The sequence below is a fragment of the Podarcis filfolensis genome, assembly GCF_964270895.1.
Source record: "Podarcis filfolensis genome assembly, chromosome: 10".
NCBI classification, from domain to species: domain Eukaryota; kingdom Metazoa; phylum Chordata; class Lepidosauria; order Squamata; family Lacertidae; genus Podarcis; species Podarcis filfolensis.
The window spans coordinates 6,775,846-6,796,165 of record NC_139612.1 but is presented as its reverse complement, the minus strand read 5'-3'; the positions used below and the strand labels follow the sequence as shown (position 1 = coordinate 6,796,165).

Below are 20,320 nucleotides of genomic sequence, written 5' to 3'. Positions count from 1 at the left end.
CATTGCAGTGCCCTGCATGCAGAAAGTACCAGGTTCAATCCCAGGTGTCTCCAGTTAAAAGAATTGAGTAGCAGGTGAACCCTTGAAAGTTGCTTCCAGTCAGAGTACAGTGGTGCCCCGCAAGACGAATGCCTCGCACGACGGAAAACTCGCTAGACGAAAGGGTTTTCCGATTTATGAGCTGCTTCGCAAGACGAATTTCCCTATGGGCTTGCTTCGCAAGACGAAAACGTCTTGCAAGTTTGTTTCCTTTTTCTTAACACCGTTAATACAGTTGCGACTTGACTTCGAGGAGCAACTCATAGAACGCAGTGTACATAGTAGCCTTTTTTGAGGTTTTTAAAGACTTTGGTGATTTTTGAAGCTTTTCCAAAACTTCTTTTGCAGCCATTTGGTAAGTTAAGCTTTTAAAACTTTTTTTGGGGGGGTTGGATTTTGGGTTGGGGTGTTTGGAATTCAAGGACTTGGTGTTGGGGAGGGGTTTGCAAGAATCTGGAAGCTTGTGTGTTTTTTTTCTGCATTTTTATGATTTTCTGTGACCATTGGGCCACTCTACTGTTTTTTTAAAAAAATTCTGGGTTTGAATTTTGAAATGCTCTTTACAGTATGTGTGACTTTAAAGAGCACTTAATAAACTCTTGTTGTACCAAATTTGGCTTTGTTTGGACTTTTTTTGACCATAGGAACGCATTAATTGATTTTCAATGCATTCCTATGGGATTTCGTGCTTCGCAAGACGAAAAATTCGCTAGACGAAAAAATTCGCAGAACGAATTAATTTCGTCTTGCAAGGCACCACTGTAGTGGGTTAGGAGAGCTGGTGGAAAAACACACACCTGGTAACCCATGCGCCCCTTTGGTCTACATGGGTAGATGAGTCTAAAAAGCCTGGAACACAAATTTTCACGGCCCTCTAGCAGCTATAGTGGTGGCTCATCAACAATAAGTAATATATTTAGAGTTAACTTGGGAAGTGTGTACTTGATTCTGACCAAACTAAGCCTCCTAAGTTGAATATTATTGTATTTGACATTTTTTTGTTTCTCATTCTTGTACTGATGTATTAAGTTGTGCCTTGAGGATGCTGCATATAATTGATTAACGGGGGATGAAGGTTTTATGCTCATTTTTTTGGGGGGGGAGGGAGACATAGTGATGTGTATTTTGCTCCAGAAGGCTTAGTTTGCACAACAGCTGGAGTCTCATCATGCGAACACAAGTCTCATATATACATGACTTGGGGCTACAATACTATGTCTCAATCTTCTCCCACCTAATATCCTCCAGGTCCAGATCAGAGAAGAAAGGAGTTGTAGTACAAAGCATCTGGAGGGCACCAGGTTTAGGAAGCCTGCGCTATGTCTTCAGAATGATCATGGATTTCCTGCATCTCATTTATTTTAGCCCTGTATGGTCAGAGATGCAAGAATAGGCCCAGTACCAGAAGTCCGTTGTGAATGCTCTGCCCTGTGGTGGATTTCAGCAGGTGCCCGACTGCTCAGGCCATGGCTGGATGGTGGAGGCATCTGATTCTGAACCTTTTCTCCATAGATCCAGCGCCGAGGGCCTTCTGGCGGTTCCCTCACTGCGAGAAGTGAGGTTACAGGGAAACAGGCAGAGGGCCTTCTTTGTAGTGGTGCCCGCCCTGTGGAACGCCCTCCTGTCAGATGTCAAGGAAATAAACAACTATCCTACTTTTAAAAGACATCTGAAGGCAACCCTGTTTAGGGAAGTTTGTAATGTTTAATGCTGTATTGTGTTTTTAATATTTGATTGGGAGCTGCCCAGAGTGGCTGGGGTATAAATAATAAACCATTATTATTATTATTATTATTATTATTATTATTATTATTATTATTCCTGTGATTTCTATAGGTGGAATTCCTCCTATGAAGTTGGCCAACTATTGTGACTGGAATGGCAGCCTGCCCTTTCCTCTTTGACACCAGCCCTTTCATTGACATCAGGGTGGTTATTTTCAACTGGCAATGACTACGTTTGGGCAGCTCGCAGATTTAGATCCCTGGCTAGGGAAATACCCGAAGTTTGCAACTGCACACATGTGTCGTGATCCTTCTGGGCCATGGGAGGCCTCCGGTAAGGTAGACTCTTCCAGTCAACATGTTTGTGCATTGTGTGGAAGAGAAGGTGTTGGCAGCTGTGTGGTGTGATTGTAGCACTGATGGTCTGCAACATAGAGATCAGTGGGTGGCAGTGGGGTTGGCTGAGATAATTGTGGGAGCGCCTGTAGATGCTGCTATATTAGGGGTTGTTTCTACAGCTATTCTCAACTCTGCTGCTGGAAGTATGTTGAAAGGGGTGGGGGAGAAATTTGATTCAGTTTGCATTTAAATGTAAAGCTTCCTGATCTGTACTTTCCAAAACAAAATGCAAACCGAAACAGAGTCATTCTAAAAACTGCATCTCTCTGAATTTTACAGCGCAGTCTTTCAGCCATGCAATATGTACAAAAATGCATATAGTAGGAAGTGCATAAGAAATGCATTCATTCTTGAAAATAACATAAAATGCATTGTATCACAGGGAATTTGTTTGCAAAAACATTATTTATATCTCGCTCATATGGCTGGGTTGCTTTAGACAAAATTGAACACAAAAATGTGTAATTCAGGAGAAATTAGTACTAGCATGCTTATGAATTTTAATGAGGTGATAGATAGATAGATAGATAGATAGATAGATAGATAGATAGATAGACAGACAGACACATGTATAAAACTGGTGAGGAAATGTGGAGAACCAAATTTGAGATTGGAAAAATAATAATCTAAAAAAACCAGAAATTGACAGATTGCCCATCCCAACACATAACATTGTGTCCATGTTACTGGTAGGGCATCGCAGCCATTGTTCATGGTGGGACCATGGAACCATCCAGTTCTTAATATGATTGTGCTCCTTATGGCTTTATTTGTAAGTTGTTTTAGCTCTGTCTGCTGTTACCTGTAAGTGCTTTGTTTCACTTGCCACGTTTTAGTGCCTTTCTAATGGCTTGCTTTTATTATTTTCCTGTAAACTGCCTTCGACATTATTGGTGGGAAGGCAGGATAAAAATACTTGTAATATATCAGGAAATAAAACATACCTGACTAAATGGCATACGACAACCTAATAACATCGAATCACTATGCCAAACAGCTCTGGCTATTTTGGTTGCCATGACATCTCTGGGTGCTATAGACTCTTCTGTCTACATAGACTAGGTCTGAGATGTTCCTCAGTCTTTCTTGGGGAAAACAGCATCGCCTAGAAGCTGTATAAGCTCATGTTATCTATTGGTTTCTTACGTCCCTAAGACCAGTTTTCGGTGATCCACACCTTGGTTACCTCTGCAGTGCACTGATTATGGGGCTGCCTTTGAAAATAGTCTGGAAATCCCAGTGGGTACAGACTACAGCTGCTGGAGTACTAATTGAGACTATGGGGGACATGAACGTATTATGCCAGGAGGACTTCAGTAGTGATCACTGCCTCCTGTTGGCACTTTTCTAGACTATTAAGTGTTGATTTTGACCTTTAAAGCCCTTCAGAGCTGCACCCTTCAGTGTCTGGAGAATAGTTTCTTTCCATCTAGCTACCCAGACATTGAGATCACCATTTTAGGACCTTTTCAAAGCAGGTAGCAGCATGAAAACGAGCTTTTTCAGTAGAATGCTTTCCTCTGAGTTGCCCAGCTTGCACCTGCTCCCATTTGTTTTTAGTACTAGGCAGAGATACCTGTTTAGTTCTCAGGACTTTAAAACTATGTAGTGGTTTCATTATTTAGCTCTGTGAAATGGGATGGTTTCTCTGCTCTCTTGTTTTAAATTGACCTGGCTCCATGGTTTTATTTCTTGTTCTCTGTTTTGAATTGACTGCTTCGATTTTACAGTTGCAATTCCCCCCCCGCTTTTATTGTAAATATGATCATTTTTATGTTTTAAGCCACACAGCAGACTTTTCTTATAAAGCAACACATAAATAATGCATATATATATATATATATATATATATATGCCTGCTGTTCCTTATGATACTTTTTCCACTGCCAGGATTGATTCCTGATAATGGATAGAGATTCTAGGGCAGATCCCTGGGATGCTGTCGGTCACAATTAGGACCACTCTCATGAACCTTTGATCACTTTTGCTATATTCTGGTGTTGGTTCAGCCACCTGCCTGTGATTTTAGCCTTTAACATACACACATACTTTCTCCTGCACGCAAACAGAACTATAATTCTTTTTTCTTTCTCAGCCAAAATTGGTGCTTGTCTTACTGGAGACCACACTATAAGCAGTAGTGAATGCCACTCGTACAAAATCGACATAGTATTAATCTTCAGGCTTGTGTATTAACAAAGTATTAAGGAGCAAAAGAGTGTAAAAAAATACAACAGGCCCATTGAGCAATATTCCTATTGCCATAGCAACAGAGGGGCTCTTCACTGATGAGCTATTGCTGTTTATCAAAAAGCCTTAAGTTTTCCATTCTGCCTCTTTATTATACTTTTATTTTCTGGCCCTTTAGCCTTCCCTATTCTATGAAAGGAGCATGTTTGATGAGATTTCTTTTCCCCATTATGAGAAATGGCATCTGTGTCTGCTTTTGTATATTGGTTCAGTTGTGCACATCAACAACATGACTGGAATTTTTATTTACAATTTTGGCGTAATGTGCCATCGTGCCTATTATGATTTCATTGTTGGGGTGACATTAGTTCAGTGCCCAGATGTATTTATAAAACGGCAATGGGAAGTGTTGACTTGACTGGCACCCTGATCTTAAGTTAATTTAATTGACAGTTAAGTCTCACTGGCTTAAATCTGAGAGCACAAACCAAAGGACACTCCCAGAAATAGAATGAAAGATGCAGATGGTTGCTGGGTAAACGCAGGAAATGGAGGTCTAGAAAAAGGAGGAGCCCATATTAAATGAAAACCTGTCTTGAAAAATAGTTAGGACTGAAGTGACATCAATAAAACCAGTGGAGATGACAATGAAGAGATTGCTGAAAGGTGGGGCATTTGCTTTTGAGAGGGCAACCCCCTGCTATTAAGTTGGCTTCTCTGAAACAGGGTTTAAGGGAGAATGAATGTGTAGAGATAATGTGGGGAAGAACCAACCAAGAAAAAGTTTATTTGACAGTTGATATAAAGGCAGCTTATTATATCCTAAAAGGAGCAGTTGGCCATTTGGTAGTTTCGTTTTTGTAATAGCAATATGTTGTCAATAACCCTTTGAGAGCAATCATATGCTCCCTGGGAAAGTACCTGAGGGGTGGTAGGAGGTGCCCGTTCTCTCTTTCCACGGACAGAGAATGATGTCCACAAGTGGAATCCTCCCCAGTGGAGCAACTGAAGGCTTTGCTGCCATTGTTCTGCCACCAGCCATGGTCTGAGGGCAGAAACAGGATGTTCCAGGGATGTGTCAGAGGAGGCTCCATATCTGCTGGATCTAACAGCCCTCTTGTTCACATGCCTCCCATTCACTTTAATAATAATAATAATAATAATAATAATAATAATAATAATAATAATAATTATTACTTATACCCCACCCATCTGGCTGGGCTTCCCCAGCCACTCTGGGTGGCTTCCAAAAAAAATAAATTAAAATACTGTACCACATCAAACGGGACGCGGGTGGCGCTGTGGGTAAAACCTCAGTGCCTAGGACTTGCCGATTGAAAGGTCGGCGGTTCGAATCCCCGCGGCGGGGTGCGCTCCTGTTGCTCGGTCCCAGCGCCTGCCAACCTAGCAGTTCGAAAGCACCCCCGGGTGAAAGTAGATAAATAGGGACCGCTTACTGGCGGGAAGGTAAACGGCGTTTCCGTGTGCTGCGCTGGCTCGCCAGATGCAGCTTTGTCACGCTGGCCACGTGACCCGGAAGTGTCTCCGGACAGCGCTGGCCCCCGGCCTCTTAAGTGAGATGGGCGCACAACCCTAGAGTCGGACACGACTGGCCCGTACGGGCAGGGGTACCTTTACCTTTACCTTTTTACCACATCAAACATTAAAAGCCTCCCTAAACAGGGCTGCCTTCAGATGTCTTCTAAAAGTCTGGTAGTTGTTGTTCTCTTTGACATCTGGTGGGAGGGCATTCCACAGGGAGGGCGCCACTACCGAGAAGGCCCTCTGCCTAGTTCCCTGTAACTTGGCTTCTCGCAGTGAGGGAACCGCCAGAAGGCCCTCGGCGCTGGACCTCAGTGTCCGGGTAGAACGATGGGGGTGAAGACGCTCCTTCAGATATACTGGACTCGTTTAATAGACTTGAATGAAGAGTTGGAAGTAACCTTGAGAGTCATCTAATCCACGAATCCTGCCCACAGCCATCCCTGGGTAGGCTCAAACCACCAACCAGCCATGCGCTAACCCATTTTGCTCCCTGAGGGCTTACCCAGAAGGGTAAAAAAATATTCCAGGCCTGAGGCTGACAGGAGAGGAACTTTTAAAGGCTAAATGGATTTACTTCCCCCCCATTAGGCATGAGCCAGCAGGGCTTAAAGAACAGCAGTTTCTTCATCACAGAATCTCCACTTGATTATTGCTCTGCCCAGCCAAATTTTCCAGAAACTTCATAACACATCGTATGTAAATAATCCCTATGAAAGTCCTTGAAGAAGGTTCATATTATTGTGCCTTCATTACTGTCTTGGGACTCAAGCCGAGAGATACTGGATTTTGTATGTTGGTGTAGAGCTAACATTTGTGTTCCAGTGTCCAACTCGTGCCCTGTCTTCACCACTATGCTTCTCCAGCTATGACTGTGCTTTAAAGAAAAAAAATTAAGGCCAGACTTTTGATACTTCATGTATTAATTTGGAATGACATCTTCCCTCCCGCCCTGGCTCTGTCTTCTAAGAGAATAATTGACAGGCTATTAGCCACACATCCTTAGACAGTGGATGTGCCTGAAGTTTGAGTGCTGTTTTTGATGCTGTTCCTGATAAAACTATCCTGGGGAAATATTTAGTCCATCTTGAAAGACTGCATTATGTAATATTTCAGGTTTTGCTTCTCTGAAGGTAGGCTCTTACAGTGACAGAATCAGCTTCCGATATTTGCATCTTTTAAAGACCAGAAAGTTTACTGATGCTAACAAGGTGACTAGTTGCTGACTGAAGAGGAACCCCAGTGACAGTCCAATTAAGATGCTGCATACTGCCTCCGGTAAGCTCCAGCTTGCTTCTAATTTTAGAACGGAGAGTGAGAGTGAGGTGAGAAAATGGGAGAAAAGAATTCACAAAACAGGTTTGAATTCTGGTACTTGGGCTGTGTAAGATCGCTTTGCACAGGTAGCTCAGAAATGGCTGTATTTTGTTATGCTAACATTAGACTTGGGAATAACTGTGCTATAGCACTTTGGTGAGGAATGAGAGGCATAAGGTCCATAAGGAAACCTAGGGCTGACAACAAGCAGGTTTTGATGATGCAGAGCGAATCAGTGCTCTGGCATGCCTTTAGTGATATCATTAGGCTGCTGCGGATGGTGCTGTGATTTTGGATAAAGTGTAAATCGATGTCTTGACTGTGTGCCAGATGGTGGGAGGAAAGTGAAGGGCACATTAGACAGAGCATCCTCAGCTCACCCTTTCCTGATTAATGCCCTGAGAGTACTGTTTGATTGACACAGAGTATTTCTTCCTTCATCCTTAAGAGGGTGAGTCGCAGAGCCTTTCCCAATGTCCAATCAAGGAATGAGAAGAAAACTCAAGCTGTTTTGTAGAATAGCTTTGAGTTGAACGTTACCCCAGTTATCAAGTTTCAACAGGCATTCACTATTGCCCACAGATGGCCTAAATGGCCAGGGCCTTGTATGCCCAAGAGTGAATTCATCTTGCCATATTGCTGCTTTATCATAACTGGAAGCAGAAGAAAGGGTAGTATGGCACAAGAATGCAATACGACCAGTAAAGACAGTAGCTACACACTCCAATTGGGGATCAGATGTGCTGGCTCCAGTTATCCACTGTGACACTGATATGCCAGGATTTCTTTGGAGAAGTCCATTTAGAAGTAACTAGAAAAACAGGATCATGTTGCATCATTCTTTGAAAGTGGCTCCCTCACACCCCCTGTGATGGTCACTCTATCAAAGCATACAATCACTGTAAGATGAACTTTAAAATTTCAAAAATAAAAACACATGGTACAGCCCCTCCAAGCAGTATTCCATTTCAGAATGTATACTTCCTAGAGTAGTTTTCTCCCAATTGAAGCGCCGAGCGTTTAAGGACCCGGACATTCACAGGGAAACCAAAATGCTCATTTACAAAGCCATTGTACTGCCAACTTCACTGTACGCTTGTGAAACATGGACCACTTATAAACGCCATCTTCAACTCCTCGAAAGATTCCATCGGCAGTATCTCGGCTACGAGTGAACGCCCAGTAAGATTGTCTTCCATGAAACCGGTTTTAACAGTGAGTCCGTTAAGTGACTGTTGAGGCCAATTCTGGATCCACACATCCTTCCACAGTGGGGACATAGAATTCTGGGTGGGAGTTGATCATGGTGAACACAAATGTGCCTTTCCTCTTAGCTCATTTTTCTTTTTTGCTCTGAATTTATGCTTCTTCAAAGTCCACAACACCTATATTTATATCAAAAGGCATTGCTTTCTAAGTCCAGGTCAAAAATCCTCATGGGTGAAAAGCTAAAAAGTTGGGAAGGAGGCCAGCTTAGAACTCCCATCTGCAAATTACCACTTTCAATATTCAGTAGTTGTTTTTTTCTTTTACATTGGAGAACATTCCAGTATGCTATCATCCACCTACAGTCTGAGACGATACAGTCCAGCAATAGTTTCATTATGTGCTGAGTTGCTAGAGAGTGTCTAAGAACAGATTTTTTTTTTTATAAAATTTTTATTGGTTTTTTAAAACTTAATAATAGACAATACAAAACAATACAAAAACAAACAAACATATAAACACGTATAATTTCTTCACATTTTTTTCCTAAACCTTCTTTCATCGACTTCCTCATACCTCCCCTTTCTGCATCCCTGTTTTGAAGTTTTCCAGCAAGCCCCAATGTCAATTTATAACACTTTTTTTCCCTTTTAATCCTTTTTCTCATATCCATTTATTTTTCCCCGCAATTCTGTTTTACCTGACCCAAAACATTTTAGCACTCATTAATTTTGCAACAGTTCTTGAGATAAACTTTAAATTTCTTCCAATCTTCTTCCACTGTCTCTCTCCCTTGGTCACGGATTCTGCCAGTCATCTCCGCCAATCCCATGTAGTCAATCACCTTGGTCTGCCATTCTTCCAGTGTGGGTAGTTCTTGTGTCTTCCAGTACTTTGCTAGAAGTACTCTTGCTGCTGTTGTAGCATACATAAAAAACATCCTATCTTTCCTTGATACCAATTGACCCACCATGCCCAGGAGAAAGGCTTCTGGTTTCTTCACAAATGTGCATTTAAGCACCTTCTTCATTTCATTATAAATCATTTCCCAGAAGACCTTAATCCTTGGGCACGTCCACCAAAGGTGGTAAAAGGTGCCTTTTTTAAAGCAATGACAAAGTCATCTGTTTTTACCCTTTGGTATAAATTCCTTGCATATCAAGTAATGGGCATTATTTACAGGAACACTTTCATGAAGAACAGTTTTTGAAGTTGCTGCATCAGAAGAACATAAACTCAGGTGGACTTCAAATGATGAACACTTTGCTAGCTATATTTACAATATAATTTTGTGGGGTAACCATTTTTCCCACACTGATATGTGAATCTATATTTTTTCAGCGGTGGCAGGCTCCTTTTTCCTATTTCCCCCCTTTTTAATGATTTGATGGGCATTAGACAGAGAACCTTGCAGCTGACTTGTCACTCAAAAATACGAAGATATATCACCATCAACATTCTGCAAACATGGTATTGACCCATATTGTTTAGGTATTAAATTGTTTTTAGCATAGTGTTGTACGTCTCCGGACAATAAATGTGTACTCCTCAATGGAGGTTTGCTGGAAATTGATATAAATCCAATTCACACAGCTGGCTGTATGTCTCTTTTTCTTATGCAGGGATTGTTTTGCTTGAATGCAGTGAATTGGATATTTCTTTAACACAGCTTGGCATCTCAGAATTGCCTCAAATACTGAAAATGCTGATCCTCCGACAAAGCCTCTGCGGTGCTCAGCCTAAGCTTTCCTCGGCCCTTCCCTTACATATTGGATTGATTATTTTCTCCTGGAAATTATGGATTTCCTTCCAGAGCTGACAGTCAGAGATGGCAACTGCCTTAGACAAACTGTCAAATGTCTGTGCCTTCTGGCATGGAACCTTGTACAAAGTGTTTCTTAAGGTTTTGGCACACTAAACACTCACCCACTTTTGCTACCAGTGGCATAACCTGCAGGAAGACCCTCATTTTATTCTCCTAGTATGTCATGCGTTCTGGATTACCACACTTCCCTTTTAAGGGGTAGCCTGAATATTGTAGTATACTGAGTCTGGACTGTGCCAGTTCAGAATGCAAGTAGGAGCTTACTTGGCTGAAGGCTTCACCATCAACTCCATGTCTATCATGTCAGACAAAAGCCAAAGCTAGACTAGAACCTACCTCACAGGGTTGTTGTGGATACATAATGAGCAGAAGGGAGAACTGTGTGTGCCACCCTGAACTCTTTGGGATAGTGCATAGGATAAAAGCAAAGCATGAAAGGGAAAGAGTTACACTCCGAATATATTTAATGGCTGAAGTATCTTGGGGAAACTTCAATAAACTCAACGCAATTAAAAATACATACAAATAAACAATCTGTGAACAATCTGTGATTCTATGAATCTGCTTTGAAATGTGAAGTTAATACTGTTTATCTAAGTTCAGTTATTAGTTCCCATAGACCCTTAAAAACTGGGCCAGCCTGTTTTTTACAGACTTGTTTATATACCCATTTATCCCAAGATAACAATCCCCTTAACTAACTTCAGCCTTGGATTTGTTGATTCAGTTAAGAAGAGTAAATCAAGTATTGAAGAAGGCAACAAGCTTTGGGATAACCGCAGGCTGTTTTTAGTTATTATACATTTTTGGCCCAGTGAAAAATACTTCACAGAACCAACATTGGCTTAAGGTCACAATTCATAACAAGCACAGTGATTCAAGAGTAATCAAAGTTAGTAAACAGGACCAATTAGACCTGACCAGTTTCTCCTGGAGTTTTCTGCCCATGTAAGCAAATCGAAGATGTTCATGTGAGAGAACAATGGCACCTTAACAAACTTGCACACAGAATTGGTATCTAAGAACAGTATAAAGAAAGTTATGCTAAGAAAGCAATAATGAGTGCAAGCTGGCAAAGAACAATCCATTTAGAAAAGAGCCCCAATTTCACATTTTGTGCCTGTATTTTCTAGACCAGTTGTTTTCAGACTGTGGTCTAGAAAACCGTTAGCTCCACTGGAACTGGAGTGGGTTGTAGTATATTCTCCAGAATCCTCTGCGTATTTCCCTCTGCAGCACAAAATTTTTCTATGGCAGACTTGCAAAGAGTTTCTAAGTACCGTATAAAAGTCCTATCCAGAAGTTATACTTGCACATAAGTTCTGCACATGAGTGGGGAGTGGGGCCATGCTAAGTAACCATGCTCTCAACATCTCTCACACTCACTAACCCTTCAAATATCTACAAGGAGGGAGCCTTGGCACATACACTTGTATGAACAAAGATACCCTCTCTGCAGATGTGCACCATTATGGTGTAGTGGTTAAGAGTGGTAGACTCGTAATCTGGTGAACTGAGTTCGCTTCCCCGCTCCTCCACATGCAGCTGCTGAGTGACCTTGGGCCAGTCACACTTCTCTGAAGTCTCTCAGCCTCACTCACCTCACAGAGTGTTTGTTGTGGGGGAGGAAGGGAAAGGAGATTGTGAGCCGCTTTGAGACTCCTTCGGGTAGTGATAAAGTGGGATATCAAATCCAAACTCTTCTTCTTCCCTTCTTCATCCATGGTTGGATGCCAGGCAATGGGGCTAGTCATTGGAGCACTATACATTGACACAACACTTTTAATGCATTGACCTTACATGCAAGTAGAACTTCTGAATAAGGCTTGTGAAAATGTGAAAAAGTGTCTGCGAAGCCAGAAGATATGTTCCAGGCAAATTTTCGTCCAAATACATTCTTTTTTAGTAGGATAAAATCACATCAAAGCCACCCAAATCAGCTATGCAAATGCAATGTAAGGTTGCATTTACATTAAAGGATTCTAACTATACTGGCACGTTCTGATTTATAGGACTAATAACACCCACCCCATTAACTGCAACTAGAGAAATAATGAGCCTTTGTAAGCTCAAATCATTTCCAGGGATCAATCTATCAATATCAACAAGGCACAATGTTTCTAGGAACCACCATAGGTTTAGCAAGAGGCATGGTTGGCGAAAGATTAGGTGCACCCAAGAGATAGTTCACTAGGTCTAAAGAACTACTTGTTAAAGGAATCTGTCTTTTAATGACAGTTTGAAGGGGGGAACTAGATCTGTGAGGGACAGAAGAAGTTTGAAAAACAGCAAACGTGATAAATGATAGGTTTCATTAAAAAAAGACCAATACAAAGCCAAAAGGTTTATTGCCATAGACAATAGGGGGGTACATTGGATTTGGACAAATCCTGAACTGACACAGGCTGCTTTGGACCGATTCAAAGTCTGCTTGTGCACAAGTAGAAGCTCTTGGAAGTGCTCCAAATCAAAGGAGTGTTGTGGAGTGCTTTGGATATTTGGATCTTTAAAAAATGCTGCAGAACGTCTGTCTGCAAAAATCAAAATATTTTCCCTAAATGTATGGAACATATACAGAAAACATTAGCATTGGGGGCAGGGGTGTAGAGCTGCTTTGCAACTGACAGGTCTAGATTCAAACCACATGGAGAAAAACTTATCTCTTTTAACACTGATTTTTTTGGGGGGGTGAGGGGGAGAACTAAATGTGCCTAGCATGCATGCACGCATGCACACACACACACACACACACACACGCACACAATTCCTCAACCTATTTATAATTTGGCAGATTTCTTAGCTAGGAGTACAGTTATAAGCTGCTGATTCAGATTTTTTAGGCTGTGTACATAAAAACAATCCAAAGAAAATGGGATTGCCCATAAAACAATTGGGAAGATAAGCGAACCCCTTTTTAATCTCCAAACTCTAAAGGCTGTTCTTCAGAAATTTGGCAAGCTCTATCCCCTCAGAAGGGATGACCATTCCTGCAAATTTCATCCACTTTTGCAAAAAAAGAAAACATTTATAGATGGTTCATTTCTGGACACCCTCACGCACATTTTAAAAGTGCCCAGCACCCTCTCCACAAACCAGCTTGTCTGCAGGTGACACATAGTCAAGTGGGACAACAATGTCAGCAAATTTCACCCAATTCTGTAAAAAAAAGAAAGCATAGCCATTTTGTTTCCCCCCATAATAGTGAAGGAGGAAGACATTAAGCTTCATTCCTTCTCCCCCCCCCCAAAAAAAATCAGTATTCAGATTTGAACCCTGAGTCAAATCAGACAGCCTCCGAAACACTGAATCAGGGTCAAATCTCAATATTGTGGCCAGTGTACACTCCTAAAAAGAACAAACCTGGAAAACTCTATCAATCTGCTGATATTTAGTGCAAATGCTTATTCACCCCATTGCATTCAGTGCAAACATAGCTGTCTGATGGCGCTGACAGCATTTTTACAATCTGCCTTCAAGGTTCCATATTTGCCTTAGGCTGTATATTATGGCAGCAGCCTTGTATCTTGGAAGAGAAGTATCCCAATACAACTGTAAGTGGCAGTTGGTTTCAAATGGAGAATCGGCAGGAGGGTGAGAGCTGCAGCTGGAGACTTCCTTCCTCTGCACATCCCTTCCTCTCCCTTTCCCCTGCAACCCTCTCCCCAGTCTATTCCCCTGCCCACAGCCAGACTTGGCCACACACACCCTGCCCTCTGCTGTTGTGTAATGGCCCATATCTGAAGACACAGATTGGCTGCTTAATGCGCAGTTTGGTTTCAGCGGTAAGAATGCAAAGAACCAAGTCTTTAGGGTGGATTTGCCACTGAATTCCCCACCCCCCAACAATATGTCAAGGTGAATTTCGAGTTTTCTCCTCAGGCAACACATCTGAGGCATCTCAAGCGGGGTAGGTGTGAGAAGAGAGCTGATAAGACCAGCAACATTTGAACGCAGCAGGGGGTGTTGGCTGAGACCGAGCTCCTGCTGAGATTCAATTTTTATTAGTACAGTGTCAGCTTGGGGGCTTTTGGCTGATTTCAGAAGACATCGTCGCTTGCAGGCAACCTTGGCTCAGAAGCTGTGGAACTGAAGGGTTTGCCATACTTTTCCATCGATTGCTGGCATTTTTTCTGTAATTTGTTTTTAAATTTCCCCTCAAATCTAAAATCTATAATCCAGGGACACAGAGGAACTAATAAAGATTTACAAGTCAAAGATAATGTTACGGAGACAATACAGGAGATTGAGGAGAAATGTACCCTCAACTTGCTTGCCTTCCCTCATGGAATCCTATGGGTTCTCCTATAGCTATCACTAGGACTGTGTGGACTCTGCACTAAAAAAAAAAGGTTAAACCTCTGCCCCCAACTCTAATTTTGTGTTAAGAAAAGTTGAATCCTGCAGCCTGCATCAATTATACCAAGTGATAAATTTCTCATGTTTTGCATAATTTAGTATCTACTTTTATTATAATTTAGCTTGGGTTTTGCTGGTCATGAGCAAGTATCTATGCAAGGCACCAAGGCCTCATCCTGAACTATTCAGAATCTTATTTACTCATCCCCTCTGTCTTCTGAGATTTTAGGAAGCATTGCCAGCAGGTCTCCAGACATATCTTTGCAGCCATAAGGGCTACACTCTCTCTCTCTATATATATATATATACACTTAAAGATATATAAGTATCTACATAGGTAGAGTATGAGAAAGTCAAATCCAATTCCAAATTGGATATATTGCCTACTCAAATGAAAGAGCAGATAGTTTTAATATATTAAAGCAACATAGAATCTGATTCTAATTTGCCATACACAATTATGCACTTTCTACCTCTGGACTGTAGGCTCTGCAACCAAAGCAAATCAACAGTTCAGTCAACCTGGCAATGCAGTAAAATGTCATTAATCCACAGACATAAGATGGTCTACAAGAATATAAATAGGTGAAGGTCAGTTACACACACACACACACTTAAACTATTGCAACTAATACTGACCTATTCCTAGAAAAAAAGACTGCTTATTTATTTATTTATTTATTTATTTATTTAAAAGAGTTCATCCCATAGGCAGGGGCCACAATATAAAAGGCCCTCCTCCAGCTTGCTGCTTGATGAACTTCTGCAGGACATGTCATGATTAACACAGCCTCCTCCCAAGTTCTTAGTGAATGGAAAGTCTATATGGGAGAAGGCGGTTTCTAAGTTCTTTAGGATTTTAAAAGCCAATAACAAAACTTGAGTTATATGTGCACAGTAGGCTGCTCCCCTTAGCAACCTAGCTGCTGCATTTTACACCAACTGCAGCTTCCAAAACAACCTTAAGGGAAACGCTAGATTGCATTGCAATAGTCCAGTCTTAAGGTGACCGATGCATGGTTAGCTAGGTTATCTGACCCAGGAACAATTGTAGCTGGCCAAGCAACCAAAGTTGGCAGAGGCTGCTCCAAGCCACTATGGTCATTTGGGGTGCCAACGACAAAGATGGACCAGGGAGCACCCCCAGACTATGTACCCATTCCTTCAGTGGGAGTGCAACCCCATCCACAGCAGATCCACTTCCCAGCTCCCAGATGTGTGAATGACTCCATGTTGTCAGGATTCAGTTTCAGCTTATTGGGCCTCATTAAGCCCCTCATTGCATCCAGAAACCACTCCAAGGCTTGCACAGCCATAGCTGATTCCAATGTAACACAGAAACAGAGCGTCATCATCATATTGATGACACTGAGGCACGTGCAGAGGCAGTGCCTCCGCTGCCGCTTACAGGGATATGTGAGAGGAGTAGAGAACCTCTTCTGCTTTGCCACTCAGCCTGCGTGTTCCTGTTAGATGTACAGCTACACGGGTTGTGCTGTGGTCTAAACCACTGAGCCTCATGGGCTTGCCAATCAGAAGGTTTGGCGGTTCAAATCCTCGTCACGGAGTGAACTCCCATTGCTCTGTCCCAGCTCCTGCCAACCTAGCAGTTTGAAAGCACGCCAGTGCAAGTAGATAAACAGGTACTGCTGTGGTGGGAAGATAAGCAGTGTTTCCGTGCGCTCTGGTTTCCGTCACGGTGTCCTGTTGCGCCAGAAGCGGTTTAGTCATGCTAGTCACAGGACCCGGAAAGCTGTCTGTGGACAAACGCTGGCTCCCTTGGCCAGAAAGCGAGATGAGCGTCGCAACCCCACAGTTGACTAGACTTAACTGTCCAGGGGTCCTTTACCTTACAGCTACCACTCTCAAGAGCTGGGTCTTGGGGAAGAAGGTATTGCAACCTGTCGTGTCCACACTGATCACTTTTCCTCTTCTTGCTCTCTTAGTGAAGCCATGCCAACCCTGAAAGCAGCGTCTTCTGCTGCTGAATACTCAATGAACTGAATGAAATCCACAGATGTAGAAATGCTAGCTTTTTGTAAGAGGTTATTTGCTATTTGTGCAAACAGATTAAATATTTAGTTGCGAATATGCTCCCTTTTCTATCAAGAGCTTAGAAAGCAGGAAATTAGATTATCCACCAATGCATATTACATCATCCTTACAGCTATGTAGATGTCTGGATGTTTGGGAAAACACGATCTCTTTGGGCTGTCCAAATAAGTCCAATCACTATCCCTTTAGTTCCTTTGTCTAAGCTTTGAGGATGAGGTGTATTTATACAAGAGACAGAAAGAGGTGTCTGCAGATATCCTGCTCCAGTTTTAATTATGCACAAAAAGATGTGTGCAACAAGTGGCCTGAGGCAGTGCATAGAGACCTACATTTCCATCTGCTTGTACAATGTATGCATTTGTGGTTTTTAAAAAATCTATATATCAAGCTGGAGCCTCTTAGAATGGCTAAACCTATGTTAAAACACCAGAAGAATACGTAAGAAACAGAGCAGCAGAGCAACAGTACGAGCCAAGTTAGAGCCGGTGGTTAAATTTATCATTTAAAAAGCCAAAGCAAATAAAAATTTCTTGCCAGGCATGGGCAAACTTCAGTGAATGCCATGACTGTAAACGCTTATTCATGGCGGAAATGACTGGCAGAATCCGAGACCTGGGAGAAGAGTTGGTGGAAGAAGACTGGAAGAAATTTAAAGACTATCTTCAGAAATACTGTAAAATTAATGAATGTTAAAATGATGTTGGATTGAAAATAAGTGGCATTAGTAACAAAGTTAACAAGAGTATGCAAAATTGAACCGATAATGGATGAAAATATAGAGTTATAATATGTTAAGATACAGAGTTACGATAAACGAAAGAGGGTAAGGATTTGCTGATTTGATTACTTAAATGGGAATACAAAAAGGGGAGGTGTGAGGAGGCCAAGGAAATAAGATAATGAGTTAGGGTTACAAAAAATGGATTTGTTTTTATTCTTCTTTTTTCTTTTTTATGTATTTTTCTATGGTTTTTTTGTATTTCTTTCTTTTTATATGACCTCTTTAAATTTATGTTTTTGTAAAACTTCAATAAATATCTTTTTTAAAAAAATGACTGTAAACGCTTATTCCTGGGCCCCAACCACAGGTCATCCTACACTTTCAGACGAAAGATGTCCAAGGTCTTAATCAATTTCATTGGGACTAAGTGCAACTCACAAAGCTTAGATCCAATCTGGTATGTTTTTGTGGATGAAGGTAAAGGGACCCCTGACCATTAGGTCCAGTTGTGACCGACTCTGGGATTGTGGCGCTCATCTCGCTTTATTGGCCGAGGGAGCCGGCGTACAGCTTCCGGGTCATGTGGCCAGCATGACTAAGCCGCTTCTGGCAAACCAGAGCAGTGCACGGAAATGCCGTTTACCTTCCTGCCAGAGTGGTACCTATTTATCTACTTGCACTTTGACGTGCTTTCGAACTGCTAGGTTGGCAGGAGCAGGGACTGAGCAATAGGAGCTCACCCCATCGCAGGGATTTGAACCGCCGACCTTCTGATCAGCAAGCCCTAGGCTCTGTGGTTTAACCCACAGCGCCACCCGCATCTCCTCTGTGGATGAAACTCATGCATTAAGTTGAGGGTCACTGATGTTAAAGTCAAGAAATGAGTGAGATACTATGTTCATAATTATCATATTTGGAAAATAACTAAGTTATGGTGAAACAAGATCAATACGACCGTTTTCCTTTCTGAACTGCAAATTGCTTGCTATAATAAGAGTGAAAAGCAAGGTCAGGCTGGGACCTGTATTTGCCAAGCAGAGAGGATGCAGTAATAAGGCAATCTAGTTCTAAAGGGCTGGGATTCATTATGCTGATTGGCTGAGCAGATGGTAAGTGTAATTCAATGCAAAATTATATAGAATAATTAGTCTAGGATCAAGGAAGCATCCTGAGAAATGCATGCTTACTGTTAAAAGGAACACTTATGTAATCAGGTAAGGGATTTGCAAGCTGTTGCGTAGCAAATAATCGAAAACTGTCGGTGCAGTCTAAGCCCAAAGCAAAGAAGTAAACAAGAAACAAGGTGAAGGGAGAAAGAGAGAGGCTGTATTTGACAAGAGCTGAGCCTAGTACACAACCATTTGAAATACCGCTGTCAGTACTGATAACTGTAGCAGAGAAAAGGCACCATTACCTTAAGAAGGATACTGTTTAGGACAAGAAATATGATGCCAAATCTTAGAAGAAAAAATATTTTCCCCTATGAAGCAGCTGAATAATTGATAATAAAGGACGTGTTTATTATCAACAAGATTTTATAGGGGTTAGTAGAATGCTTTTTTTTTTTTTAAGTGACCCTCAAAGACCCGGACACAGAATTCATTGTCATCACTGGGAATTTATGGGGTATTTCACATGGGAAGAGACCAGGTATATAGGACAAAATTCTTTTTCCACTGAAGTAAGTGGGGATTTTTGTTATTTGCAGACTTTTGTGAAGTATCCCATTTGTATTCACAAATGAGTCCAAGAGCCATATGCTTCAGAGATCAGTGCAGAGATGGGGAGAAGAGTGAGGACAGGACTACAGTTTAAGGTCTTATCCTACAAGGCACGATGCACCTGAGTTTTCCGGGCTTTCAGTTCTGGCCATAGTCATTATTTCACAATAGAGCTGCTTGTTTTGTGCTAAGCAGTTGCATGCTTTTTGGCAAGGAGGGAGAATCCACAACCTCTAGAAGGAGACCATTCCACTGTTGAACAGCTCTTACTTTGAGAAAGTTTTTTCCGAATATTTAGTCGGAATCTCCTTTCTTGTATCTTGAAGCCATTGGTTTGAGTCCTCCCCTCCAGAGCAGGAGAAAGCAAGCTTGCTCCCTCTTCCATGTGACAGCCCTTGAGATATCTGAATCTCTTGAGATATTTGAATTTGGCTTTATGGCACCAAAATACAGCCACTTTGCTGCAAATCACCCAGAGACTGGGCAGTACATCTGCCTTCTGCCCACAGATGGACCCTAGATGGCAATCAGGTCACCCAGAAACCCAAACATGTCATTGAGTGTTTGAAGGCATAAATGAAGGAAAAATGAATAAATAAATGAAGGGATTAAAAGGCTCCTCAGATTGTTTTGGAAATGGAACTGAGCCTATGACAACCTTAAATATAATACAGGATTACTTGTATTCACCAGGTATGGAAATTTGCAACAATATCATGGTTTCCCAGAGTTCCCTGTGAAGAGGGATTGATTGATAAACCACTCTGCAATTGTAGCTCTACCAGGGGAATAGGGGACTAAGCTTCCATAATTCTTTGAGTGAAGCCATGGCTGTTTAATGTGGTAGCATAGCACTTTAAATTTATGATATGAATGTGGCCTTACTCATCCCAACTGAAGGTGCACAGGTTTTCAGTCTTATTTTTCTTCTTCACTAATATCTCCTGTCCAACATTTCTGAATTCTAAAACATACCGTTTCCAAAGAGAGCAATTAATGCCCAAATAGAAAAAGAGTGAAACTAATCTGACCACAGAAAGTGAAGCCATTTTTATTTACAGATTCCTTATGGCAGAATTAAGATACATTTTTAAAGGGGAGGCTCTCTTTCAAATTCCATGCACTTGTTTGCAAATAGAAATAAATGAAACTCCTGGCCTCATAATTCTGTTTTGAGATATACAGTCACGTTTACCTTGGCATGGTCCTTGCATCCACCAATCAG

The 20,320-nt window shown here is 41.7% G+C and overlaps 1 protein-coding gene across 1 annotated transcript in view; it reads left to right on the top strand.

The window, feature by feature from the left end:
• The first annotated feature begins 2,027 nt into the window (after positions 1-2,027).
• ORC5 (origin recognition complex subunit 5) overlaps positions 2,028-20,320 on the top strand; it is a 143,215-nt gene continuing 124,922 nt past the window's right edge. Inside the window, exon 1 of the mRNA XM_083575243.1 lies at positions 2,028-2,097. Within this exon, the coding sequence (XP_083431369.1) occupies positions 2,061-2,097 (37 nt within the window). The 5' untranslated portion in view covers positions 2,028-2,060. The remainder of the gene's footprint in view (positions 2,098-20,320) is intronic.